This window comes from Salpingoeca rosetta (assembly GCF_000188695.1).
Source record: "Salpingoeca rosetta unplaced genomic scaffold supercont1.2, whole genome shotgun sequence".
NCBI classification, from domain to species: domain Eukaryota; class Choanoflagellata; order Craspedida; family Salpingoecidae; genus Salpingoeca; species Salpingoeca rosetta.
This window is the reverse complement of record NW_004754932.1, coordinates 403710-431209: the sequence shown is the minus strand read 5'-3', so window position 1 is coordinate 431209 and position 27500 is coordinate 403710. Positions and strand designations below refer to the sequence as shown.

At 55.7% G+C, this 27500-nt stretch overlaps 4 protein-coding genes across 4 annotated transcripts in view; 2 read left to right on the top strand and 2 right to left on the bottom strand.

Annotated features, from left to right (window-relative positions):
- PTSG_00672 (uncharacterized protein) overlaps window positions 1-828 on the top strand; it is a 4961-nt gene extending 4133 nt beyond the window's left edge. The window contains exons 11-13 of the mRNA XM_004998083.1: window positions 1-55; window positions 218-306; window positions 516-828. The exon at window positions 1-55 is cut by the window's left edge and continues 123 nt beyond it. Coding sequence (XP_004998140.1) covers window positions 1-55; window positions 218-306; window positions 516-575 — 204 coding nt within the window. The 3' untranslated portion in view covers window positions 576-828. The remainder of the gene's footprint in view (window positions 56-217; window positions 307-515) is intronic.
- Window positions 709-8088, bottom strand: PTSG_00671 (vasa). Its single transcript, XM_004998082.1, has 19 exons — window positions 8004-8088; window positions 7275-7362; window positions 6765-6989; window positions 6241-6429; window positions 5862-5972; window positions 5463-5621; window positions 5152-5304; window positions 4719-4841; window positions 4412-4531; window positions 4122-4214; window positions 3775-3873; window positions 3488-3538; window positions 3261-3326; window positions 2936-3029; window positions 2679-2759; window positions 2306-2407; window positions 1813-2039; window positions 1024-1590; window positions 709-851 (listed from the first exon to the last, which is right to left on the bottom strand). Exons 1-19 carry the CDS (start codon window positions 8045-8047, stop codon window positions 822-824), a joined length of 2622 nt encoding a protein of 873 aa, XP_004998139.1. The 5' UTR covers window positions 8048-8088; the 3' UTR covers window positions 709-821.
- Window positions 8089-8197: 109 nt separating this feature from the next.
- PTSG_00670 (uncharacterized protein) lies at window positions 8198-11614 on the top strand (the record flags this gene model as incomplete). Its single annotated transcript, XM_004998081.1, has 10 exons — window positions 8198-8296; window positions 8510-8616; window positions 8653-8733; window positions 8916-8951; window positions 9256-9314; window positions 9898-9956; window positions 10117-10344; window positions 10498-10609; window positions 10802-10883; window positions 11053-11614. 10 exons carry the CDS (start codon window positions 8198-8200, stop codon window positions 11612-11614), a joined length of 1425 nt encoding a protein of 474 aa, XP_004998138.1.
- Window positions 11615-12144: 530 nt separating this feature from the next.
- The window catches only part of PTSG_00669 (uncharacterized protein), a 17332-nt gene continuing 1976 nt past the window's right edge, over window positions 12145-27500 (bottom strand). Inside the window, exons 5-35 of the mRNA XM_004998080.1 lie at window positions 27322-27402; window positions 26873-27064; window positions 26477-26540; window positions 26221-26309; window positions 25941-26045; window positions 25638-25753; window positions 25315-25368; window positions 24868-25102; window positions 23332-24582; window positions 22981-23068; window positions 22526-22713; window positions 22069-22264; window positions 21747-21875; window positions 21347-21540; window positions 20886-21146; window positions 20487-20633; window positions 20161-20265; window positions 19879-19941; window positions 19585-19674; window positions 18948-19344; window positions 18589-18708; window positions 18149-18422; window positions 17701-17821; window positions 17234-17523; window positions 15264-16920; window positions 14907-15047; window positions 14618-14735; window positions 14380-14444; window positions 14073-14170; window positions 13661-13835; window positions 12145-13396 (exon numbers count right to left, since the gene is read on the bottom strand). Coding sequence (XP_004998137.1) covers window positions 12296-13396; window positions 13661-13835; window positions 14073-14170; window positions 14380-14444; window positions 14618-14735; window positions 14907-15047; window positions 15264-16920; window positions 17234-17523; window positions 17701-17821; window positions 18149-18422; window positions 18589-18708; window positions 18948-19344; window positions 19585-19674; window positions 19879-19941; window positions 20161-20265; window positions 20487-20633; window positions 20886-21146; window positions 21347-21540; window positions 21747-21875; window positions 22069-22264; window positions 22526-22713; window positions 22981-23068; window positions 23332-24582; window positions 24868-25102; window positions 25315-25368; window positions 25638-25753; window positions 25941-26045; window positions 26221-26309; window positions 26477-26540; window positions 26873-27064; window positions 27322-27402 — 8205 coding nt within the window. The 3' untranslated portion in view covers window positions 12145-12295. The remainder of the gene's footprint in view (window positions 13397-13660; window positions 13836-14072; window positions 14171-14379; window positions 14445-14617; window positions 14736-14906; window positions 15048-15263; window positions 16921-17233; window positions 17524-17700; window positions 17822-18148; window positions 18423-18588; window positions 18709-18947; window positions 19345-19584; window positions 19675-19878; window positions 19942-20160; window positions 20266-20486; window positions 20634-20885; window positions 21147-21346; window positions 21541-21746; window positions 21876-22068; window positions 22265-22525; window positions 22714-22980; window positions 23069-23331; window positions 24583-24867; window positions 25103-25314; window positions 25369-25637; window positions 25754-25940; window positions 26046-26220; window positions 26310-26476; window positions 26541-26872; window positions 27065-27321; window positions 27403-27500) is intronic.

Sequence of the window (27500 nt, the reverse complement as noted above, 5' to 3'; positions counted from 1 at the left end):
ATTCTTGAGCTCAACGGCATAATCAACGCCAACCTCATCGCCTTTGTCATCCCAGGTGCCGCGCGCGCGTGTGTGTGTATGAGTGTTGCGTGTGTGCGTGTGTGTGTATGAGTGTTGTGTGTGTGTGTGTGTTCATTGTCAAACGTGAGAACCTCCTCCTTCACTCACTCCCATCATGCCATGTCTCCCGGGCTCTTGCCACACTTTACACTTGCAGGGGCGTGTGGAGCGAAATTGTTGGTCGGGGAAACGTTTTACAAGGGCGAGCGCATTTGGGCAACGCTACTCTTCGCCTTCGGCGTTGCGGTGTGTGTGTGTGTGTGTGTGTGTGTGTGTGTGTGTGTGTGTGTGTGTGTGTGTGTGTGTGTGTGTGCGTGCGTGCGTAATAGTGTATGCAGCTGCAAGTCAAATGTAGATTGCGTGCGTGAGTCGTTGTATGTCACAGCGACCCATTCTTCAAAGCTCACGCCAACCCCTTTGTCTGCTCGCTTGCCTTTGTGTTCTGTTGTGCGCAGCTGTTTGTGTTTGGAGTCATCCTCGTTGCCATCGATAGCTCGTCAACACCAACATCATGAACACCACGCCGCCACCCACGCGTGCTCGCTCGTGTTTACGTGTGTGCGTGTGTGTGCGTGTGTGTGCGCGCGCTACAGAGAGCGATAAATAGGCAACCCGACTTGAACGTGTTTTTTGTTTCCAGTTCAGTTTCGTCCTTTCGTTTGTTCACTCTTCTTGTGTATGTGTGTGTGTGTTGGTGAGTACAACTGTAAACAACTGCGAATCTGCAAGCAGCCTGGTGCACGTGGCTGAGCATCATCGCGTCACTGCGCCTTCGTGAACGCGGACATGAACTGTAAACGCAATCATGTGCAATGGTGTTGTGCAGTCGTGTGAGGGGTACCATGAAGTGGCTTCAGAGCAGACAGCAACACACACACACACACACACACACACACACACACACACACACACACACACACACACACACACACACACACAACCATATCGTACGTGAGTGTGCACCTTTTGCTTCGCCGCTGCTTTGGACGATGACGCCTGCTGCTGTGGCTGTTGTGGCTGTTGTTGTTGTGGCTGCTGTTGCTGTGTCCATGATGATGATGACGACGATGGCTGCTGGCGCGTGTCAAAGCCAAGGCCAGGTCGGCTGCGTCGCGGTTTCGACTGCGGTGCCGGCGCACCCCGACCCCGGCCACCCGGCGGCGGCTGCTGGTGCTGATGATACTGCTGTTGTGGCTGTTGTGGTTGCTGTTGTGGCTGTTGTTGGTGGTAATGCTGTGGCTGGTACTGTTGCGGTTGTTGCTGGTACTGTTGTGGTTGTTGGGAGTGCTGGTACTGTTGCGGTTGTTGCTGGTACTGCTGTGGTTGTTGGTAGTGCTGTTGTGGTTGCTGCTGTTGCTGGTGGTGGTATTGCTGTGGTTGCTGTTGGTAGTGCTGGTATGTGTCGTGTCGCTGTGGCCCAGGCCCCATCATGTGGGGTGGTGCGAATCCTGCTCCCCTTCCTCGCCCTCGCCCGCGTCCGCGCCCGTACGTGTGTTCACCGCGGTGGCGGCGCTGGCGAAACCTCGGGTCCTGCACACGTGATGCGATAGCGATCGTGCGAATGACATTGGTGAAGTGACATGGACGAGCTGCTCGGGCTGTCATTAAACGAGCAAGCACGCAATTAATGTCACCCAACAACAGGCCATGTACAAACACACACACACACATGAACATGAACATGAGTCAGCAGCGCACATCCCTCCTCCTCCTCCTCCAACCTCCTCCTCCTCCTCCTCCTTGCGCTGTCACCTGTTCGGCCATGTGCAGGAGCGCGTCTGAGACGCGTTGGCTGGCGGCCTCAAGACTCTCCACCAGCTGTGCGGCAAACGACGTCTCTGTGGGCAGCAGCAGCGTCCACGCTGTGCCCTTCACGCCCGCGCGGCCTGTACGGCCGATGCGGTGCGTGTGTGTGTCGATGCTCATCGCAGCATCAAAGTTGACCACGTTGCGCACAGATGGAATGTCCAGCCCGCGCGCTGGGGAAGCAGAGAAGGAGTGCAAGGATGATTTGGGTGTTGTGGTGTTGTGCCATGTGGTGTCGATGAATTGGTGAGCGCAACAACGAATGCATGTTTTGGTAAAGGGAGAAGGCACAGCGCTCGAGTGCACACACACACACACACACACACACACACACACACACACACACACACACACACACACACACACACACACACACGCACGCACGCACACAAGTGAGCACGAGCGAGTAATATGTGTACATGCGTGCGTGTATATGCACCTGCGACGTCTGTGGCGACGAGGATGCGCACTGTCTGCTTCTTGAACTTTGACAGAACTTCCTGTCGCGTGATCTGGTCAATGTCACCGTGGATAACAACAGCTGAGACGAAATATGTGTGTGTGTGTGGGTGTGTGTCGGGGAAGGTAAATAGTGGAAGGGTGATGTGAGAGTTAAGAATGAGCTGCTGAAGATGTATTGTGGAGAAATAATTTGTTTTCGCTGTCGCCCTAAGACCTCTGATTGTCGCGAGGGAGGGGGTCACGAGAGCCAACCAAACACACACACACACACACATACACACACACACACACACACACACACACACACACGCACACACACACAGCGCAAATCCACGCATACACAAGCGCACCTTGAAACCCGGCAGCAACCATGCTCTCGTGAAGTGTCTCTGCATCCGCCTTCTTGTTGACAAACACCAGCACGTTACCAGCTGTGGCATGGACAGACAACATTGAACCAACAAGCGTGAACTGAAACGCAAACAAACAGTTGCGACACAACACTGACAAAAGAGCTCAAGTCGAGAGCGAGCACGCTGAATTCACGTCCGCATTCTAACTGCCACAGCCATGGACACGCATGCATCCATGTGCATAGGTGTCGCACCTGACTGCATCTCAACCAGGTGTGCCTTGAGCCAGCCCCACTTGGAGGCGGTGTCCTGCATAATCTCGACTCGCTGCTCAATGTCCGTGTTCGCCTGCAGCGAGCGCGCGTGTACATGTGCGTTTGTGTGTATGTGTGTGTGTGTGTGTGTGTGTGTGTGTGTGTGTGTGTGTGTGTGTTGAGAACACAAAAACGCTGTGGTGGTCGTAAACGTGTGGTGGTCGTAAACGTTTGGGGTGAACATACAACCCTGTCACACAGAAAGCTTTGTGGCGAAAATGGGGAGTCAACACAGCGATGGAGTGTGCGCGTGACGCCGGCGCACCTTTCCGACAGTGCCGACGACGATGCGAACAGGATTCCGCAACGCCTGGCGGGCCAATTTCTCCACCTGAAAATACACACACACACACACGCACACATACACACACATACACACACATACACACACATACACACACACACGTACACGCGAGTGTGAATACGAGAGCGAAAGACTGTCAGTGTGCATCAGGAGCGTAATACCAGCTCGTACTGTGATGACAGCGTCACCTTCTTCTTGAACGTCGCGGTGAAGAGGAGCGTTTGTCGATCAGGCCGCGTCTGGGGATGATGGCGGTTGAGGTGGTGGTGTTGATCAGGATGTGGGTGGATGTTGTTGAGGAGCACAATTACGATGATGATTAGGATGTGGGTGGGTGTTGTTGATGCGAAGGATGAAGGAACAACGGCAAACAACGCAGAACAGCTGTGTCATTGTCGGCGACCAGCAAAGCATTTCATAACACGACCCAATTCCACAAGCAGCCAAAGACTGCACACGCGCGCGCGCGACTCACGTGGTTGATGATGCTGTTGACTTGGAGACTGAACCCCATGTCAAACATCCTATCTGCCTCATCTAACACAAGATACGTCACCCGCCGCAGGTTCGTTGCCTGCGTGCACGCGATCACAGCGCGTAAGGGAGGGGGGTGCATGTATGTTGTGATGTTGATGTGCGTATGTGTATTTATGCGCTGGTGAGCGTGTGCCTGATGACTGTAAGCGCGTGCACCAGCACATAACATAACCACACACATACATACACCTGTATACTCGACCCGGCAGCAACGCAGAACACTGTGTGTGCGTATGTATGTGTGTGTGTGTGTGTGTGTGTGTGGAATGAGAGCAGTGTTCGCACCTTGTCCTTGATGAGATCGATCAGACGACCTGGTGTCGCTACTACAACTTCGCACCCGTCCTTCAACGTCTTCACTTGCTCGTATCGGCTCCCCTGAATGAGGAATGGCGTTGGGCGTCAACAAGCGAGCGGTTGCGGTGATGCGAATGAGCACCAGCCCACAAGCACATACACATGCACACACGCATGCACACATGCACACGCACACACGCACACATGCACACGCACACACATGTACACACACATGCACACACACACGAACACATGCACATACGCAAAGAGCGACTCACGCCACCGTAGACGGTTGCAACGCGAATGTTGTAGTGCTTTGCATAGCGACGTGTGTTCTGGCTGATCTGCATGCACAGCTCTCGTGTCGGTGCAAGCAGGACGGCAATTGGGCCGTCACCCTGTGCATGCGGTGGTCCATTTGAAGGTGGATGAGGATGGCGTGAAGGAGGAGGCGGAGGTGGAGGTGGAGGTAATGAAGGATGAATTGCATTGACGACATAGCATGCGCAATCGAATTCCACGCATACACACAAGCAGACATCCGCACGCGCGCCCGCACGCCAACGCAGACGCATTTTGACGTACGCGCTTGAGGTCTGGCTGGTCGAGGATGTGCTTGATCATTGGCCAGACAAAGGCGGCGGTCTTACCGGATCCTGTCTCCGCAATTCCAATCACATCGCGCCCGCTCATCACCGTGGGCACGGCCTTGATGGAAACACACAAGGGGGCGGGGGTGAGAGCAAGCGGGGTCTTGATGAGAAACACCAGGACCTGATTCAGTCGCACAAAATCGCCTGCATACCCAAGCAAACACACCCAGCACACACACACACACACACACACACACACACACACCAGCACACCCAGCACACACACACACACACACACACACACACACACACAAATAGGCATACACATGCATGCCCAAGCAAACACACACACAGAGCACACACACACAGCACACAACCAAATCACAAACAAATACACACACACACACACACACACACACACACACCTGGGCCTGGATTGGGGTTGGCTGTGCGAATCCCTGTCGCTGGATGAGTTGCATCATGACATCGTCGAAGCCGAAATACGCAAAGCTGACGCACGGCTTTGGAACGCCACTCCCTGTTGCCTCAACGCCGAGCTGACGTCGCAACTCCCGCACCTGGTTGATGGGTTGAGTCGGTTTGAGGGATGTGGTGTGTGTGTGTGTGTGTGCATGAAAAAGAAACGCAAGAAAGCAGCCCCTTCCTAACGCTTACACTAACACACTCACACACAACATCACACTCACACATTACACACATCACACATGACACACACCTCCGCGCTGTTGAGTTTGGAGACGTCCTCGTGTTCGGTGTAGAAACATCTGTTGAAGGGAGGATAGTTGATTTCGTCATGGTTAATCTCGCCCAGGGGATCCTTGTCCTTCTTAAAGGTGCGTTTCCGGATGACCCTTCCGTCCTCGTCATACTCCACCTGAATCCAACAAGACACGCCACGTGTACGTGCGTGTCATTAAAGCGAAGATGGTAGGGAAGGCGGGCAAGATAAACCCCCCCCCCTAAAAAAAAAAAAAAAAAACATCACCAGAGAGGTAAAGGAAAGAAGGCAGCAGAGGGGGAAGGGAGGGACCAATGAAGAAGTGTGGTATGATACAGCATATGGAACCATGTTATACAATGGATTACATGATGCCATCACGCCAAGATGTTTTACCTCTTCGACGACCTCATCGGCGCGTTCCGCCTTCTTCTCCTCCAGATGTTTGAAGAGCTGTTCGTGCTCGTCCAAGTCCTCAATGTCGTCACGCCGCGGCTTCTTCTTTTCCTGTTGAGCGAATGTGGGAGGTGATGCTAATGCAGTGTGTGAGCGTTTGTAGCCTGTGCATTGTTTTGGGGTGTCGTCGCAGATAGTGGCTCCAACAGCATTGTGACACACCCCACGCAAAGTGCAAAGACACACACACACACGCACACACACAGATACGCACACAGATACGCGCACACACACACATACACGAACTATACACACACCACAGAGCACAGAACTACGGTACGACGCGTGTGAGCAATCAAGCACCGGCTACACTACTTGCCTGCCCAGCCGTGAGCTTTTCCTTCTCCACTTGATCGTCGATGCCCGCCATAAATGCGTCCAGCGGGTCCACCTCATCCTCATCTTCATCCTCGTCTTCGCCACCGGCATCATCGTCGTCGGTGCTGAACACGCTTGCAGCGGTCGCTTGGCGTGCAGCCTGCTGCAGCAGGAACGCCCGCTTCCGTGGCTGTCGTGACGTCGAACAACAACAACAGCAACAACAGCAACAACAGCAACAACAACAACAACAACAACAACAACAACAACAACAACAACAACAACAACAACAACAACAACAACAACAACAACCCGCAAGCATAGCATGACAGAATGACATCGACATCATGTTGAGCCAGTGCAGGCGCGCGCACATGCACACGAACATGATAAAACATGAGTGAGTGAATGTGTGCAGCGGTATGTAGTGGAAGTGTACATGAACGTGTGAGTGCTCAACGCAGCCTCAATGAAAGCGGTGATGAACACAGTCATAAGAAAGTAGCACTTTGTGCAACAGGTCACCTGCTCTTTGGCGCCGCTTCCCTCTTCATCTCCGTCGTCTTCGTCAGCGAGTGGGTTGAAGCGTGGCTTGGTACCAGCAGATGTTACTGTGTTGTTCTTGGTTGCTGTTGCGCTGCTTGATCCCGACAGCCCAGCTGAGAAGGCCATGAATGGCTTCTTCTGTGCTTGTTGTGGCTCCTGTTGTACTTGCCGCTGAGGCGCGGTGACCTGTGGTGCTGCAGCAGGCTGCGTGACCATGGACAGGATAGGATTCCGTGAGCACACATCATGCACATAAATGCACTCATCGTGTACACAGTAACCCATGCATCGTGTACACAAAAGCATACTCATACGCTATATCACTGGCGTACCTGCACTGCCCACTCATGCGTGCACTCACTGACACACCCACACACAGTCACACACACACACACACACACACACACACAGACTCACACTCACACGCACACAGCAACACAGCCACTCACCCACCGACACCCGACAGCCACTCATTCACTTCTTGCGCACCTGCTGTTGCCGCTGCAGCTCGGCAGGCTTGTCCCAGACAGACTGCTTTGTCGCGGTGTTGTAGTAGTACGTCCGCCCTTCAGGCGTGCTGCAATCACAAACACACACACACACACACGTTCCACGTCACAAACACACAGCTCACAGCCCCGCCACGCCCAGAACAGCGATGCCTCTACAGCCGATCCCGCGCACAGCCCACGTGCAGCCGCACACACACACACACACACACACACACACACACACACACACACCGTTAGGGACTCCTATCGATTTCACATCACAGGCACCAGGTAACCCTCGACGGACTACCCGGCATTTGACGGGGCTGGATCACGATCGGGAGTCAAGCAGTTAGTGTGATGGTCACATCAGGCGGTTACACAACGACTACTACCCCTTAGGTACGCCTGATACTTTTTTTTCGACCAAAAGAAGATTATCGTAGTTTTTCATTCTAAAGTTTACGTTCCTAATCGTTGGACTTGAGGAAGTCAACCGAAATTCTCTAGATAGGAAACTAGCGATCAACAAGTCCGGGCGGATCCGATGGCGCATGATTGCTAAGGCAAAGAGACGTCCAAAGTATGCGACAACGCGACTCGGAATATCACAATAGACACTTCGTCAGTGAACTTACACATCTCGGCTGATATTCCCACCGTCGCAGCGCACACACACACACACACACACACACACACACACACACACACACACAAATCAACACACCTGTACTCCAGCCACTGCTGCTGGTGTTGCTGTGTGGAGCTCATCGTGGCAGTTGTGGTTGTCGTCCTTCTTCGTTGGGGTAGTGCTGAAATTTCTGCATGATCATCACCATTCCTCCTTATCCGCGTCTGCCATTGCTGGTCGAACGTTCTCTCTCACCACCTCAACTCCCCCTCACACTCCACTCCACGACCATGTCTCGGCGGGCGCTGGAGCACCAGCACGCCAAGGCGATGAAGCGCTACGAGGCGCGCGTTGCCGCTGGCCTCGTCATTCCAAAGCCACCGGAACAGGTGTGGTTGGTTGTCTGTACGTCGCGTGGCGTTGACTGCTGCTGTGTGACTGTGTGGGATTCGGTTCGTCGACTTGCTTGTACGGTGTTGTCATAGCACATTGGCTCCCTGTGATGCTGAAGCGTGCGTGCTGAGCTTAGCTTCAACTGCATCAAGCACCGCTTCCACTCATGCACGCATGCGCTTGACACACCTCTTGCCTGTGCGACTCAGGACCCCGAGGACGTGTTCCCATACAAGTGTGACCCGGTCACGATGGACTTGGGCCATGTCTTGTACTCCAACATTGTCGAGTCGACATACTTCCAGGACAACTGCGCGTAAGTTCTTGTTGACCCACAAGAAGTGGGGAACAGGGAGCAGAAGAAGAAGGAGAAGAAGAAGGAGAAGAAGGAGAAGAAGGAGGAGGAGGAGGAGGAGGGCGCTGTTGGTGGTGGGTTCGTCATTGCCCGATGCTCGTTGTTGACGTGCTCGTGTAAGTGCATGTTGAAAACTGTAACGTGGGTAGAGTTAAAGCGGGTTGAAAGGCAAGAGCTCGACACACATTGAGAAGCCTGTTTTGTGTTTAATCACCGCGTTGCTCCCACCTCTGTCTCAATCACGGCACACCATTCTGAAGCTTCTTCACCTTTGGCCACGCATGCATCTGGATGTTGTAGGCTGCGTACGATTCTGATTGATTGATTGTTTTATCGTCACAAGCTCACCTTGCGTCCCTGCTCTCCCTTGCTTGCTTGCATTCCTCGCGTTGCATTTGCATGTTCCTTTATGTCGTCTTCTTTGGACTCCTTCCTCTCGGCCAACCTCTCCTTCCCTCATCCAATCGCCGCTCGTGGTTTGTGCTCCTGAAACTGTGCACGTACACACCATGCGCACCATGCAATCACCCCCCCCCCTCGATCCTACTCGCCCTGCGCTCAACACACAACACCCGTCCTGTGCATGTTTGAAACCTGAAGTGCTCTCAAGACATTTGAAGACATCGTTGACGAGATTTACACGTTTGTCGATCATCTAGGTTAGTCACGAACGCTGAACAACGCGGTGGCAGCTCGCACCAGCGACGGTTGCCCATCGTGGATCAGTGGCGTATACGTGCGCGCCGGCAAAAGGCAGGCATGCCCCGAGAAGCGTGTGTGCGCGTGCTGTATGCGCTCTGTGTGTGTGTGCATGTTGTTGTGTGAGACTGTGCCGACGCATGGCGTCTGGTGCATGTGCAGGGCTCGCCAGCCGAGCAAGCCATGGGCACTTGCCCGCACAGTTGCTCGCCACACGCACGCACACACACGCGCGCGCGTCCCCCCCCCCCCCCGCAACAGCAACAGCAAACTATCTTGAACTTGCGCACAAGGCAATGTCTCTTTCCATGTAATTGCCCAAGCGCGCTGCCCTGGTCCTGCTCGTCTGCCCTTGCTGTGAACACTGTCGTTGAATTTGTCGTTGATGTTGCGTCATTGATACCTCAAGTGTCGCGTGCTCCATATCCGTGTGTTCCCACTAACCTTTTGTTCTCCTTGCTTCCTCTCTGCCTTGCTTGGCTTGGTTTCCCCTCCCCTCCCTTCCTCTTCTTGTTCTCTTCGCCTGCGTGGTAACCACAACAGAGCCCATCATCTTGTCGCCGCAGAACTCGCCCAGCACCGCTTTCTGCCTTCTCTACAGGGTGTGTACGCAATTCAAAGATGCTCTGTGTTTTTTTGTTTGAATATGTGTGTTGTAGTATTCAGTCTGGCTTGATCCACACTGTCCCGCACTCATGGTTCATGTACTTACACCCCTTTCTTTCCCCCGCCATCTCCTCCCCCCCCCCAATACCCCACCAGCTGTTCTGCTTGCGCCTGAACGAGGCGCAGCTTGACACGCTTGTGACGCACAAGGACTCTGTGTACATTCGGGCCATTGGCTTTCTGTACCTGCGCTACACAGCGGACCCCGAGACGCTGTGGACGTGGTTCAGCGACTACATTGACGATCCGGAGCCCGTCAAGGTCAAGATGGCCGCAGCCGCCCCGCAGATGCCGCTCGGCGAATACCTCCGCATGCTCATCACCGTGAGTGCTGCTGCTCTGCTGTCTGTGGCGCCGTGCGTGCGTGCGTGTGTGTGTGTGCGTTTGTGTGCGTTTGTGTCTGCATTTCAATTGCAGAAGAGTCATGTTGTGACCGTTGTTCTCCTGACCACCTGCCCATGATGCGTGCGACCACAGGAGCTTCAGTATCTGCATCCCGTGTGCCGCCTCCCGCGCATCCCCGTCATGGAGCACCGCGACATGCTCGACTACCTCGACAGCCACCCATACGACTCTCGCAGGTTCACAGGTCCGTCACACCACCCCAGCCAATGTGCGCGTGCACTCGCGTTTGCCTCCCACCCCTTCCTTCCTTCCTTCCTTACGTGCGTGTGTGCACCCTTTCCTGCCTCTTCTTCCGGCTGCTCCCCGCCAAACACACACGCGCACACAACACATTCGCACTCACCGCCCGTCCGTCTCCAACTTGACTGGTGTCCAGGTGAGCTGACAGAGGAGGAAGAGGCCGCCCGTCCCCCGCCGCCACCACGCCCCGATGATAGGGACGACCCATACGTGCGCGGGTACGTACTTCGCACACCTACACACGCAAACGACCACACACAACACACACACACACATACACACATACACGCACGCACGCACACGCACACACACGCACGCACACGCACGCACGCACATGCACACCGCTCATTGCTTCCACCCCACTCCCCCAAACCAACCAATTGACAGCCGCCGCCACTCGCCAACGCCCGTGCGCTCCTCGCGTCCCCGTTCGCCATCGCGGTCGCGGTCTCGCCGCCGCCGCAGCCCGAGCAGAGACAGGCGCTCCTCCCGCCGCACCCGCAGCCGCACCAGGAGCAGGAGCCGCGATCGCGACCGTGATCGTGATCGTGATCGGCGACGGGACCACCGCAGCAGGAGTCGAGACCGCAGTCGCGACAAAGACAGGGACCGCGACAGGGACAGGCGGAGACGCCGCAGCAGGAGCAGAGACAAGGATCGCCGTGACCGTGACCGTGATGATGACAGGCGACGTGACCGTGACCGTGATCGTGATCACGAGCGCAGCAGCAGTCGACGTCGTCGCAGCCGTGACCGCCACCGCGATTATGACGATGATGACCGCCGCCGCCGCCGCCACCGCCATCGCAGCCGCAGCCGTGACCGTGATCGTGATCATGATCGTGATCGTGATCGTGATCGTGACTCTGATCGGAGGAGGGGCAGCCGGCACGACAGGAGCCGCAGTCGCGATCGTGACAGGCGCTCGTCGTCCCGCCGCCGTGACTGAATGAAAAACACACACACACACACACACACACACACACACACACACACACACACACACACACACACACACACACACACACACACACACACACACACACACACACACACACACACACACACACCACCACCACCACCACCACCACACACGAGCCGACCACGGCATACTATGAATACACACACACACACACACACACACACACACACACACACACACACACACACACACACACACACACACACACACACACACACACACACACACACACACACACACACACACACCACCACCACCACCACCACAACTACACCCGCTCAGCCATTGTTGGCCATATTCGACCTGAAACCCCCCCCCCCCTCCTCCCCCCCCCTCTTCTTTGCCTCTTGCTCGGTGTATGTGTAGCTCGCAAAGCTATGTGTCTCGTGTGTCCCACTCGCCCCGTGCTTGATCCCGCCCCCTCCCCCAAACACTGTGGTAGGAATAACCCATGCTCCTTCCTTTCTGCCAACTCAACAACGTAAGCTCAAATGGAATCCGTTTACTCGAGAGACTTGAACGAACCAACGAACCAATCAAGCAACATCTGACTGACAGCCAGCGAGCGAAGGGGACACACACTCACACACACACACACACACACACTCACACACACACACTCACTCAACACAACGCATGGGACATATGCTAGCTGTTTGCCTCTGTGCATGCGAGACAGCCCCTGACGAGCGCCTGGCAGAGCGGCTGCTCGGATGCGGAACACACATTCACCAGAGCATGCACCGCTTCCTCAGAGAGAAGACCAGAGTTGAAGAACATGAGCCCAGCCATCAAAAACACGCGGTCAAGATCAACGCGTTTGGCCGTCGCCATATCTGCTGCAGTGGCGGCGCCCGCTGTTGCTGCGGATGAACTGCCACTCTCACCCTCACCGACCCGATCACCACCACTACCAACAGGGAAACCATCAGCCCTTTGAGTTGACACAGGTGCTGGTGCTGGTGATGATGACATGGACGACACACGGGATGACGGGCCTGTGGTGGTGCTGCCGAGCGCAAGGAAGAGTAAGCTGCGCTGGCGTGCGTCGCCGCAAGCGGCACTGAACAGACAGATGCACGCCTCGCGCCAGTGCTGTCCACGCAACACGTTGGGCAAGCTCAGGCACACCCACTCTGCCACCGCTGCGCCAAAACCAAGGCTCAGCATGCGCGCAAACACGTGGTACGTGATGTGTGCATGTGCAATGAGCCGCGAGCGCACGTCAGACATGAACGTGGGCCCTTCCTGCGGTTTTGTCCACTGCGCCATCACCATTTGCAGGATTTGCCGGGCTGGCCAAAAGTCCGTCAGCAAAAAGGACAGCGAGCGCGCCAAAACGAGAGCGGACGGCTCGTCCACCACCGTCTCCACCATACGAGTGATGCGATCGCCAAAGTTCAGGGGCAGTCGCTCCACAACAGCGCGTGGGGACGCGTCTCCAAGCTGCTCGTGGATCAGGTACTCGTCCTTGGAGTACAGCAGCGCCGTGGCGCACACCGTCTCACTCACGTCCAGAAGAGAGAAGAGCCCAGAGCGGTTGTTGACGTTACCGGCAAGCGTCAGCAGCGCGTCTGTCTCGCGGCTGTCCAGCACAAACGACAGCACGAGCCGAACGAGCGCAGAGAGCGTGCGGGAGTATGATGCTTCTGAGAGGTTGCCGGGCGCCAAACACATGGACGACAAGTCAGCCGTCAGGTCATACGTCAAGTTTGCTTTGTCCGCCTCCTCGGGGAACGATATGATCACCTGGCGATGCGTCGTGTGTTTTGGGGGGGGGGGCGGGGAAGGGAGGCGAGAGAGGATGTGAATCGGTGATTGGTGTGTTTGAAAGTTGTGTACGTGCAATTGAGTGCGGGGGTGTGTGACACACAACAAAGCACACCACACGACTACCCAGAACGACGAGCAGAAAGCCACACACACACACACACACACACACACAAGACACACACATTCTCTCTCATACACACACGCACACACACACACACATGCACGCACACACGTGCACACCTGGATTGCTGCATCGAATGCGCGGGCCCAAAACAGGCGGGGAACCCAAGCCGTGGTGGCGGCGGTGATCTGGGAATGCTCGAGCAACGCGTGTTTGGTCAGCACCTGCACGGCGTCACGAACGTGATCGATAAAGGGCAACGCTGCCAGGCTCAAGTGGCCTTGTGCAAGATACCTGTGACGATGATGATGGTGGTGGCAGGTGAACGGAAGAAAGGAATGGTGTCTTGCGATTGGATGTTGTATTGCGGCGAACAATAATTGCCGTGACCCACGCGTTCATCGCACATGCCTTGCAGGTGTGCGAAAAGAGGCACATGCACACACGCACACGCACACACGCACACACGCACACATGCACGCATGCACACATAGGCGGGCGCACACAGTAGCCGTCGTCGTTTACACTTACTTGATGCCTGTGAGTGCGGCCATGCGAACCGACGGGAGCTGGCTGCCGAGAGCCGTGTGGAGCATGTTCGAGATCAACTCCAGTCGGCGGTGGTCGCCCTGACAGAACAACCACACAGATAAAGTTGTCATGAAGACAACAACCAACATCGTTCAGCGTGCTTGGGTGATACAATACAATCCTACACAACAACAGCGTGGCCATGCGGCTCGGCAATTGCAACACACACACACACACACTACACCCATGCGCACGCGTGAGACCTACACGCCATGGTGTTTCTCAAGGAGCACGTCGCATGACATACATCGTGGTTAATGGCCTGGAGCTTGCACAGGATGGGGATAACGGAGCGAAGAACAATGTGGTCGTCTGGGTTGGGGTGGGCAAAGCGAGGAGAGGGGGGGGGCCAAAACAAAATGTGAGTGGGGTGAAGTGGCAGCATTCAGCGCTCCCGATACATAAGCACCTTTCATGGGTTGTTGTTGCCTTCACACGCAAACACTGACACGCACGCGCGTACTCTTCGTTTCTCATGCACCCACCTGCAATCAGTTCACTGTTGGCCAAGTCGAAGAGGACAACAGCAATGTCACTGAGCTGCTTTGCATCATGCACTTTATCCAACAAGACGTGCAGCGCTTCGCAGGCGCCGTTGAGGATCTAAAGAGGCAAAAGTGGTTTGTGAAGGTGTGTTAATTGGGCACTGGTATGGTATGACGATACATTCCAACGACACATCGCAATCAACCAGACACACGAACAGCATACACGTAAACATGCAGCCACACACATGCAGCCACACACACACACACACACAACGGATTGGGATACCTTGATAGCCTGGGAATCTCGCTGAACAAGCGACAGGCACATCTCGATGACCTGTGGCAGATAGATCAAGAAGCGGTGGCACTGGAGCTCGCCAGACGCAGCGTGCTCATCAACACAGCGCCGCAGCGAGGACACGGATTTCTGAAATGGGTGTGGGTGTGGGTGTGGAGATATGTTCAACAGGGGGTGCACAAAATGAGGTTGGTCAATGGTGGTGAACTGTATGAAGGCAATAAACCCACAGTGGTCATCATACACACACACACACAAAAGCAAAGGAAACGAATCCAAACGCTTGCACACACACACATACGCGCGCACATACGCGCACACTTACGCATACACACTCTCTCTCACCGCCGTGTCGTCTGGGGAGATTTGGGTCATGCGACGGCCGAGCTGGCGCCATGTTGTGCCGTGCGTTGCCATGTAGTCAAAGCGTTGCATGAGATGCACACGGTGCAGATAGAGCCCCGCAACCGTCTCCAGGTACGAGCTCAGGCTGTTCTCCACTTCAAGGTACGGCGGGAACACGCTCGTGTGCGCCTCAGGATCAATCATGGACAGCACCGTGGTGAGGGAGCGCACCGCCAGCAGCGTCGTCGTCTCTCGCGACTCGCGGGTGAGCTGGTCGTCTCGGAGCTCAACAATGTCGCGCAGCCACGTCCACAGCAGGCCAAGCGCCTCCTCGCTCGTGTTACGGAAGCCAATGATGCGTACACGGTGCGCCAGCCCCTGTGCAACGTGGTCGTCCTGTAGGAGCTCGCGTCGCATGCCAACGCCCTCGGACACCTGCAGCTGCTGCAGGAACGTGACAATGCGGCTGGATGGCTTGCACGACTCGGGGTTGCAGCACAGCGCGTACTGCTGCATGCTCGTCATCACCAGTGGCGCCACGTTCGCCACAACCGCGTTCAACGACAGCCGGAAGAAGTGTGGCAGCGTCTCATCACGGCCCCCATATTGGTTGAGCAGTCGCCCCACGGCGCGCGGACTCAGCACGTTGGTCGACTCCTTCGTCAACAGGCCCAAGCGGTGCAGTGTCAGCAGTGTCAAGCCAGACACGCGTGTCTCTGCAGCCTCCTCCGACGGCTTCTTGTGCTCTTGGTCGTCCGCATCGGCGCCATACATGTCATCGCCTTCCAGTCGCTCCTGCAGGTCAAGCCGGCTCACGGGGTCGCGCGGGTGCGGTGGCAACCGCGACAGCGTCGTGTAGCGGAAGAGGTCGTACGCAACGTCCACCGTGCTTGAGATGAGCTCAATACCAAGCGGCGTGAGTTCATCTGGGGCCTCGCGTACGAGGTGCGTTTTTACACCCGGGTGCTTCAGAATGAGCACGACTGTGTCGAGTGCGACGGTGACGGGCCAGAGCGGGAGCGGCATGGACGTGTGCTGGTGCAGGCGCACGTTGACCTCTTCCACAGCACACACGGCAGCCTCCGCCAATGCACGCGCGTGCTCGGGCAGAATGTCCAGCGCTGCGCGCACCTCATCATTCAAATCGCCAAACTCGTCTGTCGTCGTGTCACGCACAAGCTTCCACTGCCAGATGGCCCGCAGACCGGACGCCTGCGTGTGCAGTTCAGCAAGGGCACCAACAGCTCGCAGCACATCCGCCCCGACTCGGCTCAGCATCACTGGAGTCGGTGACGATGACGATGACGATGATGATGATGACGGGGATGAGGGTGAGGATGCAGGTGTTTGTTGTTCGCCTTGCTCACGCTGGCGTTGCTCGTGTTGTTGTTGTTGTTGTTGCTGCTGCTGCTCTTTCTTCTGCTGCAGCAGGCGTTGCAAGCGGGCAAGAATCACGCGCTTCAGAATGACAATCAGCTGGCCCAGCTTCACAACAGAGGACGTGCTTGCCTCCTGCGTTGCGCCAGGGTTGTCGCTGCGCACAAACCACTGCCGCTCGCAGGTGACGAGATGGCTCTCGCTGCGCAGGCCCTCGCATGCTCCCTTGATGAGCGGTTGCAAGTAGCGCGCGTCGAATGACTCGTGCTCAATCAGCAGCCTAACGCAAACGATGGAAGGGGAGGGCAGCGTGTGGTGTGAGTTAAGGGGGTTGGAGTTGGAAAGGAAGTGTTTGTGAGCATGTTGGAATGGTGGTGTGGGTGCGGATGTACGTGTATGCAATCGATAAAGCAAACAACAAACTTGAAACAGACAAGCAAGGCAAAACAAGCGAGAAGAAACCGGACACACAAAGCCGTACAGAGGCGCACAAAACAATACATGCACAGCCGCACACACAAACACAAGGAGATGCGCAAAACAACTCCGCGAACATGCAAGCACACACACACACAACAAACGCAGCAACGCACTTGAATTCATCTGGAGTGCCGGAGAGAAGGAGGTGCACGATGGAGCTGATTGGATACTGCCTGCCAGCGGTGGTGGTGACAAGAGAGAAGGCAATATCCCACCACGACTGTGCCGGTTCCTGTCCCAGCAGTGCCTCCACTGTGGCCTGTGCTTTCGCCCCAGGCTCTGGCGCAGGTGATGGCATTGTTGTGCTTGTTTCCTCAAGCGCAGCACACAGACACTTGTACGTGCGCGGGCAGCGGGACTTGATTGGCGCAACAATGTCGCGCAGATGGGCTGCAACCGTTCGCTGTGTCGCGTGTGGGTGTACATAGGTGTGCGTGTGCGTGATTGTGTACAGTATGTACATTGTGCACATGTGTGTGTGAGGTGAAAGGAGACAAAATCGTGGCATGAGCGGGTTCATGGTCCATGAGTAAGTGTATCAGCAACACAGCACGGCAAAGTGCCATCACTGGTCACTCACGTTTGTAAGATCAAGGTCATCAAGGCGGCGCCGAATGAGAAGATCCGCACTCGCACACACAAACGGCGCGCGTGTGTTGTGAACAATTGCCCGCTGAATCACCATCTCCAGCAGCGGCACGCTGGCAGGTGGACGGTGGCAATTGGAAAGGGGGAAGACACGCAAGGGGCAGGGGGGAGTTGATGGAAGGCGTAAGGGTGAGTTGATTTAGCATGTACGCTCACTTGAGTAAGTGCCCAAACCACAATGCACGACAACATGACAAAGACACAATAACGGAACCAGTGGCGTAGCCAGCCAGTTCTGCATTGACAAGCACACACACGCACGCACACACGCACACACCCGCACGCACACACGCACACACACCCGCACACACACACGCAAGCACAGAGCCCCATCCCCCTCTCCCAAACACACCAAAAACATGCACGCACGCATGGCGAACCTTGCGGGCGCCTTGCAGAGGCGAGAAGCGAGTGCCTGATCGAGCATTTGCTGCTGCACGCGTGTCATTGCGCTGTGCTCGTGAAGGGCGGCCCACAAGTGGGACACAGCTTCAACAGCGGCAGTGTAGTGCGGTGCGTACGGATCACACAGGAGGTGGGTAATGGTTTGCGAGACCGGTGTCTCTGCACTCATGCGCAGCAGCAGCTGGCCCCACGAAGACTTGTTGCTCTCCAACAGCGCAACCACAGACATGTGGTCTTCAGGCGAGAACTCTGCACAGCCGCACATGTGTGTGTGTGTGCGCGCAGTTTGTGCGTGAGTGTATACATGTGCAGCATAAGTGCAGTACAAGCAAAGCCGCCAAACACAAAAAACGGCAAAAACAAACACAACACACGCGCGCGCGCGAACAAACACGACCGGCATACGACAGCCCACCGGCAAACTGCAAGGCCCATCGTTCGCAGAGGAGGAGAAAAGCCCCGCGCGCAGCAATATCGCGACCAAAGTTGACGCTGGTCGGCACTGTCGTCTCAAGCGTTCGCAGGCACCCAAACACTGGAGCAAAGGTGGCGTAAGATGGGGTGGGGGCGAGGTGAGGAACAGCGAGCACCAACAATTTACACCAACAACACACGACCAGATGGCGCCATTAACACACACGCAACAGCACACCACCACTGATCACAACCACAATCATCCACAATAGCAATCATCATCATCATCATCATCATCATCATCATCATCATCATCATCATCATCATCATCATCATCATCATCATCCATGGTCAGTCTACCTTCGTCTGGGCGGGTCATGCGAGTTGGGTGGAGGCGGCCGTACAGCTGGTACCAGTACACGGCAATGAGTGGGTTTGAGTAGATGACCAGGTCCATCAGCCCGTCAACCGTCTCGTGCACGCGCGTGACTGCTTCCTGCGCTGCGCGGAAGACAACAGAGGACGGCTGTCGCCCGCACGTGTCCACGAGCCCGTACACAAACTGCAGCAGCTGTGCAAACTGCTGACTCAGCACTTCGCTGCGAGAGGTGGTCGGGTGCGTGAAGTGGCGGCCAACGAGCACAATCACTTTGAACAGACACTCCACAAGGGCAAGTGCTCGCTCCTCATCCGTGTCCAACAGTAGCACGGACTGAAGACCCGCAAGCAGCTCCGTCTCTTTGGTCGTGCGCAGAACCTAACACAGCGTGTAATCGGTGTGTTGGGGGAGGGAGTGCGCGTGTGTGAACACTTGCGCGTGTGACAACTTGCGCATGGTTATGTGTCGTGTCGTCAACAACTTGGCAATAATACCACGAGTAATACCATGCCCCTGCGCTCTTCCCCTTTGTATCTTTCCCTCGCTGACTCCTTGACTCGTCACAGTGCGAACAACCCCTGATCCCAAACCCTCGCCACGCATGTGGTGTGGACACACCTTCATGACAGCGAGCACGGCCGGCAGCCACGCGTACAGACTCCGCGGTCGCTCCCTCTCCATATCCGGTGCAGTGATGTATGACGGTATCTGTGCAGTGTGCGTTTGGGGGGGGGGGGTACGTGTGAGGGTTATGTGTGTGTATGTGTGAGTTATGTGCGTGTGTGAGATACGTGTGTGTATGTGTGATACGTGTGTGTGTATGTGTGATACGTGTGTGTGTATGTGTGAATTGTACTTTCAAACACCAATCTCCCACATTCAATGAAGACGCATCACATCGTGCAAACGCACCTTGATGTTTGGGAGGATGGAGTCGAACATGCAGCGCAGCAGAATCTTGGCGGGACGCAACGCCTGCACGTGGTGTGACAATTGATGATGATGGGGCGGAGTGATGCATGATGCAGTGGTTGTGTCGCGTGAGTGCAGCATTCAGTGGTGCACGCAACAAGAGTTACATGGGGGGGAGGCAAGGACTGTTTCACAAAGCAATTGATGCGTGCACGTCCGTGTGTGTTTGAATGCGTGCATGTCAATGTATGTTTGAGATGTGCATGGGTGGTGTCAGTGCACCTGGGGCGCGACGCTCTCAAAGAGACGATGCAGCGTTTGCAGCGCCCGCACACCGCGCGTCTCCGTCTTTCCCTTTGACAACAGCGGCAGCATGCTGTCCACAAACTGTCGCAGAAGAAGCAACAAAGCAAAAAAAGGGAAAGAGGGGAGTAACGAGGGACGTGAGGGCATTCCACGCCGCATTACAAACACAAACACGCACACACACATACATGGTCGTTCACACAACAGATAACACACAAACAAAGCAACAGCAGTGGCAACACAGACAGTAAACACAAACATCAACGACGACGATAAAGTCGACAACAACTTATGTACAGGACCTGTCTGCTGTATTTCTTCCACTGGTCTGGGTCGTGACGAACGGCGCGCAGCAGGATGGCGGCCTGGTCCTGCACAGCCGGATCAGACAGCCGCCCCAGCAGCGTCTTCACAACATGCTGCTGCTGCTCCTGAACAGCAGGCGTGCTCTGCGAAATCGTAACCACACGCGCACGCAAGTGTGCATGTGTGTGTGTGTGTGATTTTGTGTGTGTGTATGCGTACATGCGTGTGTGTGTTGCAATTTGCACGTGAGAGGATTGGAGGCCGCAGCATCACTCATGGAGTGGCTTCCTTTCGACACACACACACACACGGACACACACACACACACAACCTCCTCCTCCTCCTCCTCCTCCTCCTCCTCCTCCACAAACACGATAGGAGCTTTCGGTCCGCACCGGTCGGTAGGAGTGCGCCTGCTCAACGAAGAAGTAGCGAATGAACGGCTTGAACGCCGACAGCGTCTCCTGCGGCTTGAGATGCTTGCTCTCAATGACCTCCGATGCCATGCGCACGACTTGCTCCATGGTCAGGCTCACCCCCTTCTCGTTCACCAGCAGCAGGAAGAACTGGAAGACGTACGGCAGCAGGATCTGCGCCGAGCGCACGTTGCCGCTCTTGACCAGCCCAATCTGCTTCACCAGACAGCGCACCAGCACCTGATGCGGGGGGGGGGGAAGGGGAGGGGAGGACACGGGAGGGGAGGAGGGAATGGGTGGAGCACGGTGAAAAATGACGTTCATTTGCCATGCACGCATGTACGCAACTACACGTATGACACGCGCACACGCACGCCCACACACGCACATGCACACGACATATACACGCACACGAAACACACACGCACAGCGATTGGCACCTGGTTTGGGTCGAGGACGGTGTAGGTGACCTTGAGAGTCATGAGGCGGCACAGGAGCCAGATAATCTGCTGCTGTAGCGGAATGGACGACGTGGATGTGTACGAGTTCATCGCCTTGAGCACCAGCGGCTCAATTTGCCGCACAAACTGCAGCATCCGGTCGCGGTTGGCGGAGCCCGCGCTGCGAGACGGACCTGAAAGATAATGATGGTGATGAGTGAGTAAGGTGGTTTGGTGGCGATAGTGGTGGTGAGATGATGTAGTGATGATGGTGGTGGTGATTGTGAACTTGCATGTGTTTCACACGAGTCTTGATGCATTACAATAGCGAAGATGTGGATAGGTGGGACACAGAAGAGGGTTGGCGTTGGAGGCAAGAAAAAAATGAATTGAAACGCACTCATGGAAGCGCGTTGTCGCATGGAACTGTCCACTGTCTTGCTCTGCGACGAGTCTGAGACGCGAGACATGCGAAGGTGGAGATCAGAGAGGTGCGTCCGCGTGACGCCGATGCAACGCTCAAAGAACCCTGAAATGCAAGAACAAGGGCCGAGCAAACGAGGAGAGGTAGGAATGAGCGCGTGAATAGAACGTGAGGGGAACAGAGCAGAGCATTGCAACTGTGCACTTACATGTACATACACTCACACTCACATATACACACACAACACGCGCGTTTACACGCTCTCTCATACACACGGACGCACACGCGCGCTTATAACCTGTGTTTGGCTGCTGCGCAAACTGTTCGTCCGCAATGGCGTCAAGTTCGTCATCAAGCGATTGCAATTCCAGGGAGGACTGCCCACCCATGCGCCCGAAACGCGCACTTGCACGCGATGACGGAGAGCCAAAGAGGTTCACAATGAGCTTGTGCACGCACACAAGCACATTGTGCGGCTCTGCAGCCATCAGCGCCTGATGTTGTGCACAGTGTGCATTGTGTATGTGTGCGTGTGTGTGTGTGTGTGTGCGTGTGTGTGTGTGTGAGAAAGAGAGTGAGTGTGTGAAGATGTGCGGTGCAGCGTGCAATAAGAACAGCATTTGCAACAAGCTCGGCAACAACATCGTGCACACTCGTGCACCGAACGCAAACGAACTCTAGAATACACGCGCGCACACACACACACACACGCACACACACACACTCCCCTCCAAACAAGTGTCGCCAGCACAGACCTGCAAGTATCCGATGACCTCTTGGGCCATCTGCTGGAATGCGCTGCCTTCCACGACCACGAGTGACGCCAGCACTTCCAACGTCACCCGCACCATGTCTCCAAACTTGGATGTTTCTTCCGCCTTGAGCGTGATCTTGCTCGCTTTGAATGTCGCGTTTAGCAGATCGTACAGCTCAACGTAGTGCTCTGCAAAATGTGCAGCGCCGCGCGGTGATGCAAGTGTGTGTGTGTGTGTGTGTGTGTGTGTGTGTGTGTGCAAGTAGTTGTGAGTGCATGAGTCGTGCATATGAGCGTATGCGTTGTGTGTGTGTTGTGTGTACATGTGTATGTTAATGGCTCAGGCATGGATCGCATTGGCGCACCACCAAAGCAAGCAAACGCACACACACACGCACGCATACACATCAGCACATCAACGCATCAGCTTCCCCCCCCCTTCTCCCTCCAACGTACTCAGGTGTGCAAATGCTCCAATTCGGCCCTCGCGTCCGGAGAAATCGTCCACAGGCGCCGGCATGGACAACGGCGACGAAGCGCTCTCCTGCGACATGAACCGCAACATTGGGGTACACATAGGCGTCAAGCGGCAAGTTGTATGTACGTGCGTGTGAATGTGTGTGTGCGTGTGAATGTGTGTGCGCGCGATACACAAAAGATTGGCTTGGTCTGTGGCTGAGGTATGGAACGCGACTCATGCATGGTTTGCGTGCAACCACAACCACGTCGTTCTTCTACCCCTCGCACCGACTGCGTGTCACTCATCCAAAACAGACAGCGCAAACAGCAAGAAGAAGCGATTTGTACCTGCTGCGCGTGGTGCCGATGAGTGAAGCTGGCCGAGCTGATGTCAACCTCCGTCGCCGTGCGCGGACGGGGCGACGTTGTCGCTGCTGTTGACGACACAGATCCACTCACCACCGACCCATGCGAGGCCGAGACAGTTGTGCGCCGGCGCTCCGGGCGTGCGTCCTTTGCGTTTGGCGCCCGGTTCTCCACCACATGCACGCAGATGTTGAGGATGCGCATGACGTGTGCCACGAGATCGTGGAAGTGCGGCTCCATAAACGAGCGGTCGGCACGGCGCACAATCGTCGCCACCAGCGCCATAATGTCCACGTGCATGGCTGTGTCGGTCAGCACGGTGGAGAGGGTGAGGTGGTCCAGTGCAAGCGGCAAAATGTCGCCGACGTACACCGCCGGGTTGCCTGGGCTGTCCGATGCGGGTGTGTAGCGCACCTCCATCGGCAGCTCGGTCGTCGATGTGAGCGTGTGCAGGGCGTGGTAGCACCCGGCAAGCGCAAACTTGGACTGCGCCGTACGCAGCTGCTGCACAAGCATGTCGATGATGCGTGACAGGTTGGCCCGCGGCACGTCAAGGTGCGTCTCTCTGTTGAAGTTTCCCTCACCGTCGCCAAACCACGAGATGGACGTGGCGACGCCGGCCAGGTAGGTGGCGCGTCGCTCCACCACGGCAGCAAGGGCATCCTGGCCTGGCCAGTCCTCCTCAAAGAACAGCAGCGCCGTTAAACGCACAAAAGCGTGGGCAGCCTTGGCGCGAACGCGCTGGTCCTCGTCGCCCAGCAGCTGCATGAGCGTGTCGATGGCCATGGGCTGCACGCGGCTGTTGAAGCTGCTGAGCGGGCGGTTGCGGTGCGGGAAGGAGAGCGTTGTCGTCGGCAGGTGGTCCAGGATGTGGCGTGGCACGCGCTTCTCTTGCTCCAGATAGTGCACCAGCACATAGTCAATCTCGCCAATCATGTCGGCAAGGTCCACCTTCAACAGCCAGTAGGAGCTGAAGCGGAGCGCCAGCATGTACTGGAGCATCTCAACCCCGAGCGCGCCCAGCGTGCTGCGAAGCATCGACGGCACGCAGTCCCGCAGCCCAAGCATCACGCTGCGCACAACGGTGGAGATGGGGTCGTTCAGACCCTCCACCAGCCGGGCGCACAGCGTGGACAGCGCGTAGTGTCCGTCGCACTCGTCGTAGGGGAAGGGGGATTCGCCCGTTGGTGCGGGCACAAAGTCAAACACATAGTGCTTGCGCGCCAGGGAGGCCTGGAGGCGATGTGGGTGATGATGGTGGCGGCGGCGGTGGTGGTGGTGGTGGTGGTGGGAGCACAGTAACGCCGACAGACATAACAAAGAGGGAAGTTGCACGTGAGTGTCGTCGGTAAGGTGTTGCAATGTGTGGTTGGGGAGAGCAGGTTGCATGAGTCAGACAGGTGGAGTAAGACAGACAGGTATGATCATGTGTGTGTGATGCATGGATGTGATGCGTGCACGTGCTGCTATGTGGCGATACACCCAAGCTTGACGGTTCTGTGTCGGGAGCATTGGTACCTTGAGCAGGACGGAGATGGCCGTGTAGCAGTTGCCGCGCAACAACGGATCGTCGTGGAATTGGAATCGCACCAACAGCTCTGCAAGCGGCACTTTCGCTTCCTCCGCATCGCCACCTCCTACTTCTCCTGTTGCTGCAGTTGTTGCTGTCGCTGATGGTGATGCTGACGTGCCGGATGCGGACGGTTTCTTTGCGGGTTTGGGCGCGTTCTCAACCACCAGTGCACGAAAGAAGCTGCACGCACATGACAAGGGGTGACGATGTTGTGAATGAGTGAATGAGTGTTTGAGTGTGAATGCGTGTATGTAGGGTGGGGTGGGGTGTGGAGGTGTCAGAGCGCATGAGTGTGAATGTGTAGGTGTGCGCGGGCGCATGCGCTGCTGCTCGCAAACATACAACAGCACACATGCACGAACACATGTGCACATGCAAGGTTGAAGTGGCACCTTGGCTCGAAGGTCAGCATCTGCCCGAGACAGGAGATGGCCAGGGCGGTGACGCTGTCGTTGATGTTGTCAAACCAGGTGATGTGCAGGGTGAGAAGTACAGCACGCTTGGTTCAGCGCATCAGACACAATGGGCACCTTGAGCAAAACAGGTGGATAAGTCACAACATCCAACTTATTGTACACGCACATTCACACATTCACACATTCACATGCACGAACGCACATTCACACATACACATATTCACATGCACACACACACATTCACACATTCAAGCGTGCAGGCCAACATCACAACAGTCAGATTGGCCAAACCTCCTCACCTGACACGGTGCTTTGCTCCCTTTTGCAGGAATGAAGACAGTTTCTGCAACAGCGGGACGGAGCGCTCTGGATTGCGATACCACGACAGCAGCTCACGACGAAGCACAGACAGCAGCTGTGGGGGGAGCGGTGTGTGTGTATGTGTGTAAGAGGAAGGGGGGAGTGATTGTGTATGTGAGGAATAGGGTGCGCGCGCGTGTGCATGCAGTGTATGCTCATATCATGGCACAGTGAGCAAGAGCGCAACAACAAGCGTTCTGTCAGGCAAGGCATGCGCCAATGCGCGCGCGTGCGTTGCACACCTGCTGCAGCGTTTCTAGGGCGGACGTGACGACGTTGTGGTTCTTTCCGTCGAGACAGCTGAACAACAACTCAAACAATCGCTCGAGCAGCGGCTCATCCAACAGCTGATGGAGTTGCACGTGTGTGTGTGTGTGTGTGTGTGTTTCGTGTGAGTGTGTGTGTGTTTCGTGTGAGTGTGAGCGTGAGCTGGTGAGGTGGTGAGATTGGAATCCAGCTCTCGGAAAGGAAGACATAACGCGAACGCAAGTGTGAATATGTGCATCACTAGCACCAACGCACGTGCTCCGTCGACCCCCATTCCTTGGAGACTTGCTGGTGTGTGATCATCACTTTGCGAAACGCAAGCAGCTTGCCCAGCGTTGCGTGGTCTGTGAAACAATACGCACAAAACACACATGCAAGCAAAACGCAAGCACACACACGCGCGCGCAAGCAAGCAAGGGCGAGTGAATACTTGCTGCTGCCATTTTCCACATGGGATAAGGGGCGGGATATGTGCGCAATGATTACAGTTCCTCCCTGCTGTCTGGCCCACCTTTCATCTTGTCGTCTGCATCGGCGTCGTCTTGGAAGAGAGAAAACAAACTGTTGGTCAATTGCTGCATGTGTGTAGTGTGCGTGGATTGAGTGTGTATGTGTGTTATGAGCGAGAGGAAGGGACAAAGGAGCACAAAGGAGCACAAAGTAAGCGAGTTTAACTCGTCACAATGACAACAGCAGACGCAGCGCAACAGCGCAAACGATGCGAGGTCTCTCTCACCACTACAATGATGATGATCATCATCATCACCATCCATCCATCATCATCATCATCATCATCATCATCATCATCATCATCATCATCATCATCATCATCATCATCATCATCATCATCATCACCAGAAGCACCACCAGCAGCAACACCACCGCTAGCAGCACCACGTGGCAAGACCTGGATGTGGTGCAGAGGCGTGCGGGAGTTTCTGCAGATGGCGATGGCGGCGTCAGAGGCGGCCCGGCGAATGGTCGGACTTGGCGACTTCATGTTCTTGAGCAGCGCGCGCAGCAGCTTGCTGATGTCCACGTCTTGCACAAACAGACCCAGCGCCTCGAAGATCTTGCTCATGCACACTGCAGCGGTCTCCTGCAGCAGGCCGCGCAGGGGTATTGTGTGAACGTGCGTGCGTGCGTGTGTGTGTGAATTGATGTGCGCGTATATGTGTGTGTGTGAATTGATGTGCGCGTATGTGTGTAGCGTGAGAGAGTGAGAGTGTGTGTGTGTGTGTGAAAAATGGGTGTGCAATACCGTGTCCTGTATTCTCGAACGCTTGTGGATATACCTGCGTGATCAAGCAAACAACACCCCTTTCCTCTGCACATGTGCACGTGTGCGTGCGGTACCTGCACGGATTCGTTGTCTTGGGCCAAGATGCGCTCGAGGTTTGGCACAAAGGTGTTGACAAACGCCTCTCGTTTCGTTGGCTGTTACCGAACATATCAGAGAAACGTGTGTGTGTGTGTGTGTGTGTGTGTGTGTGTGTGTGTGTGTGTGTGTGTGTGTGTGTGTGTGTGTGTCGTCG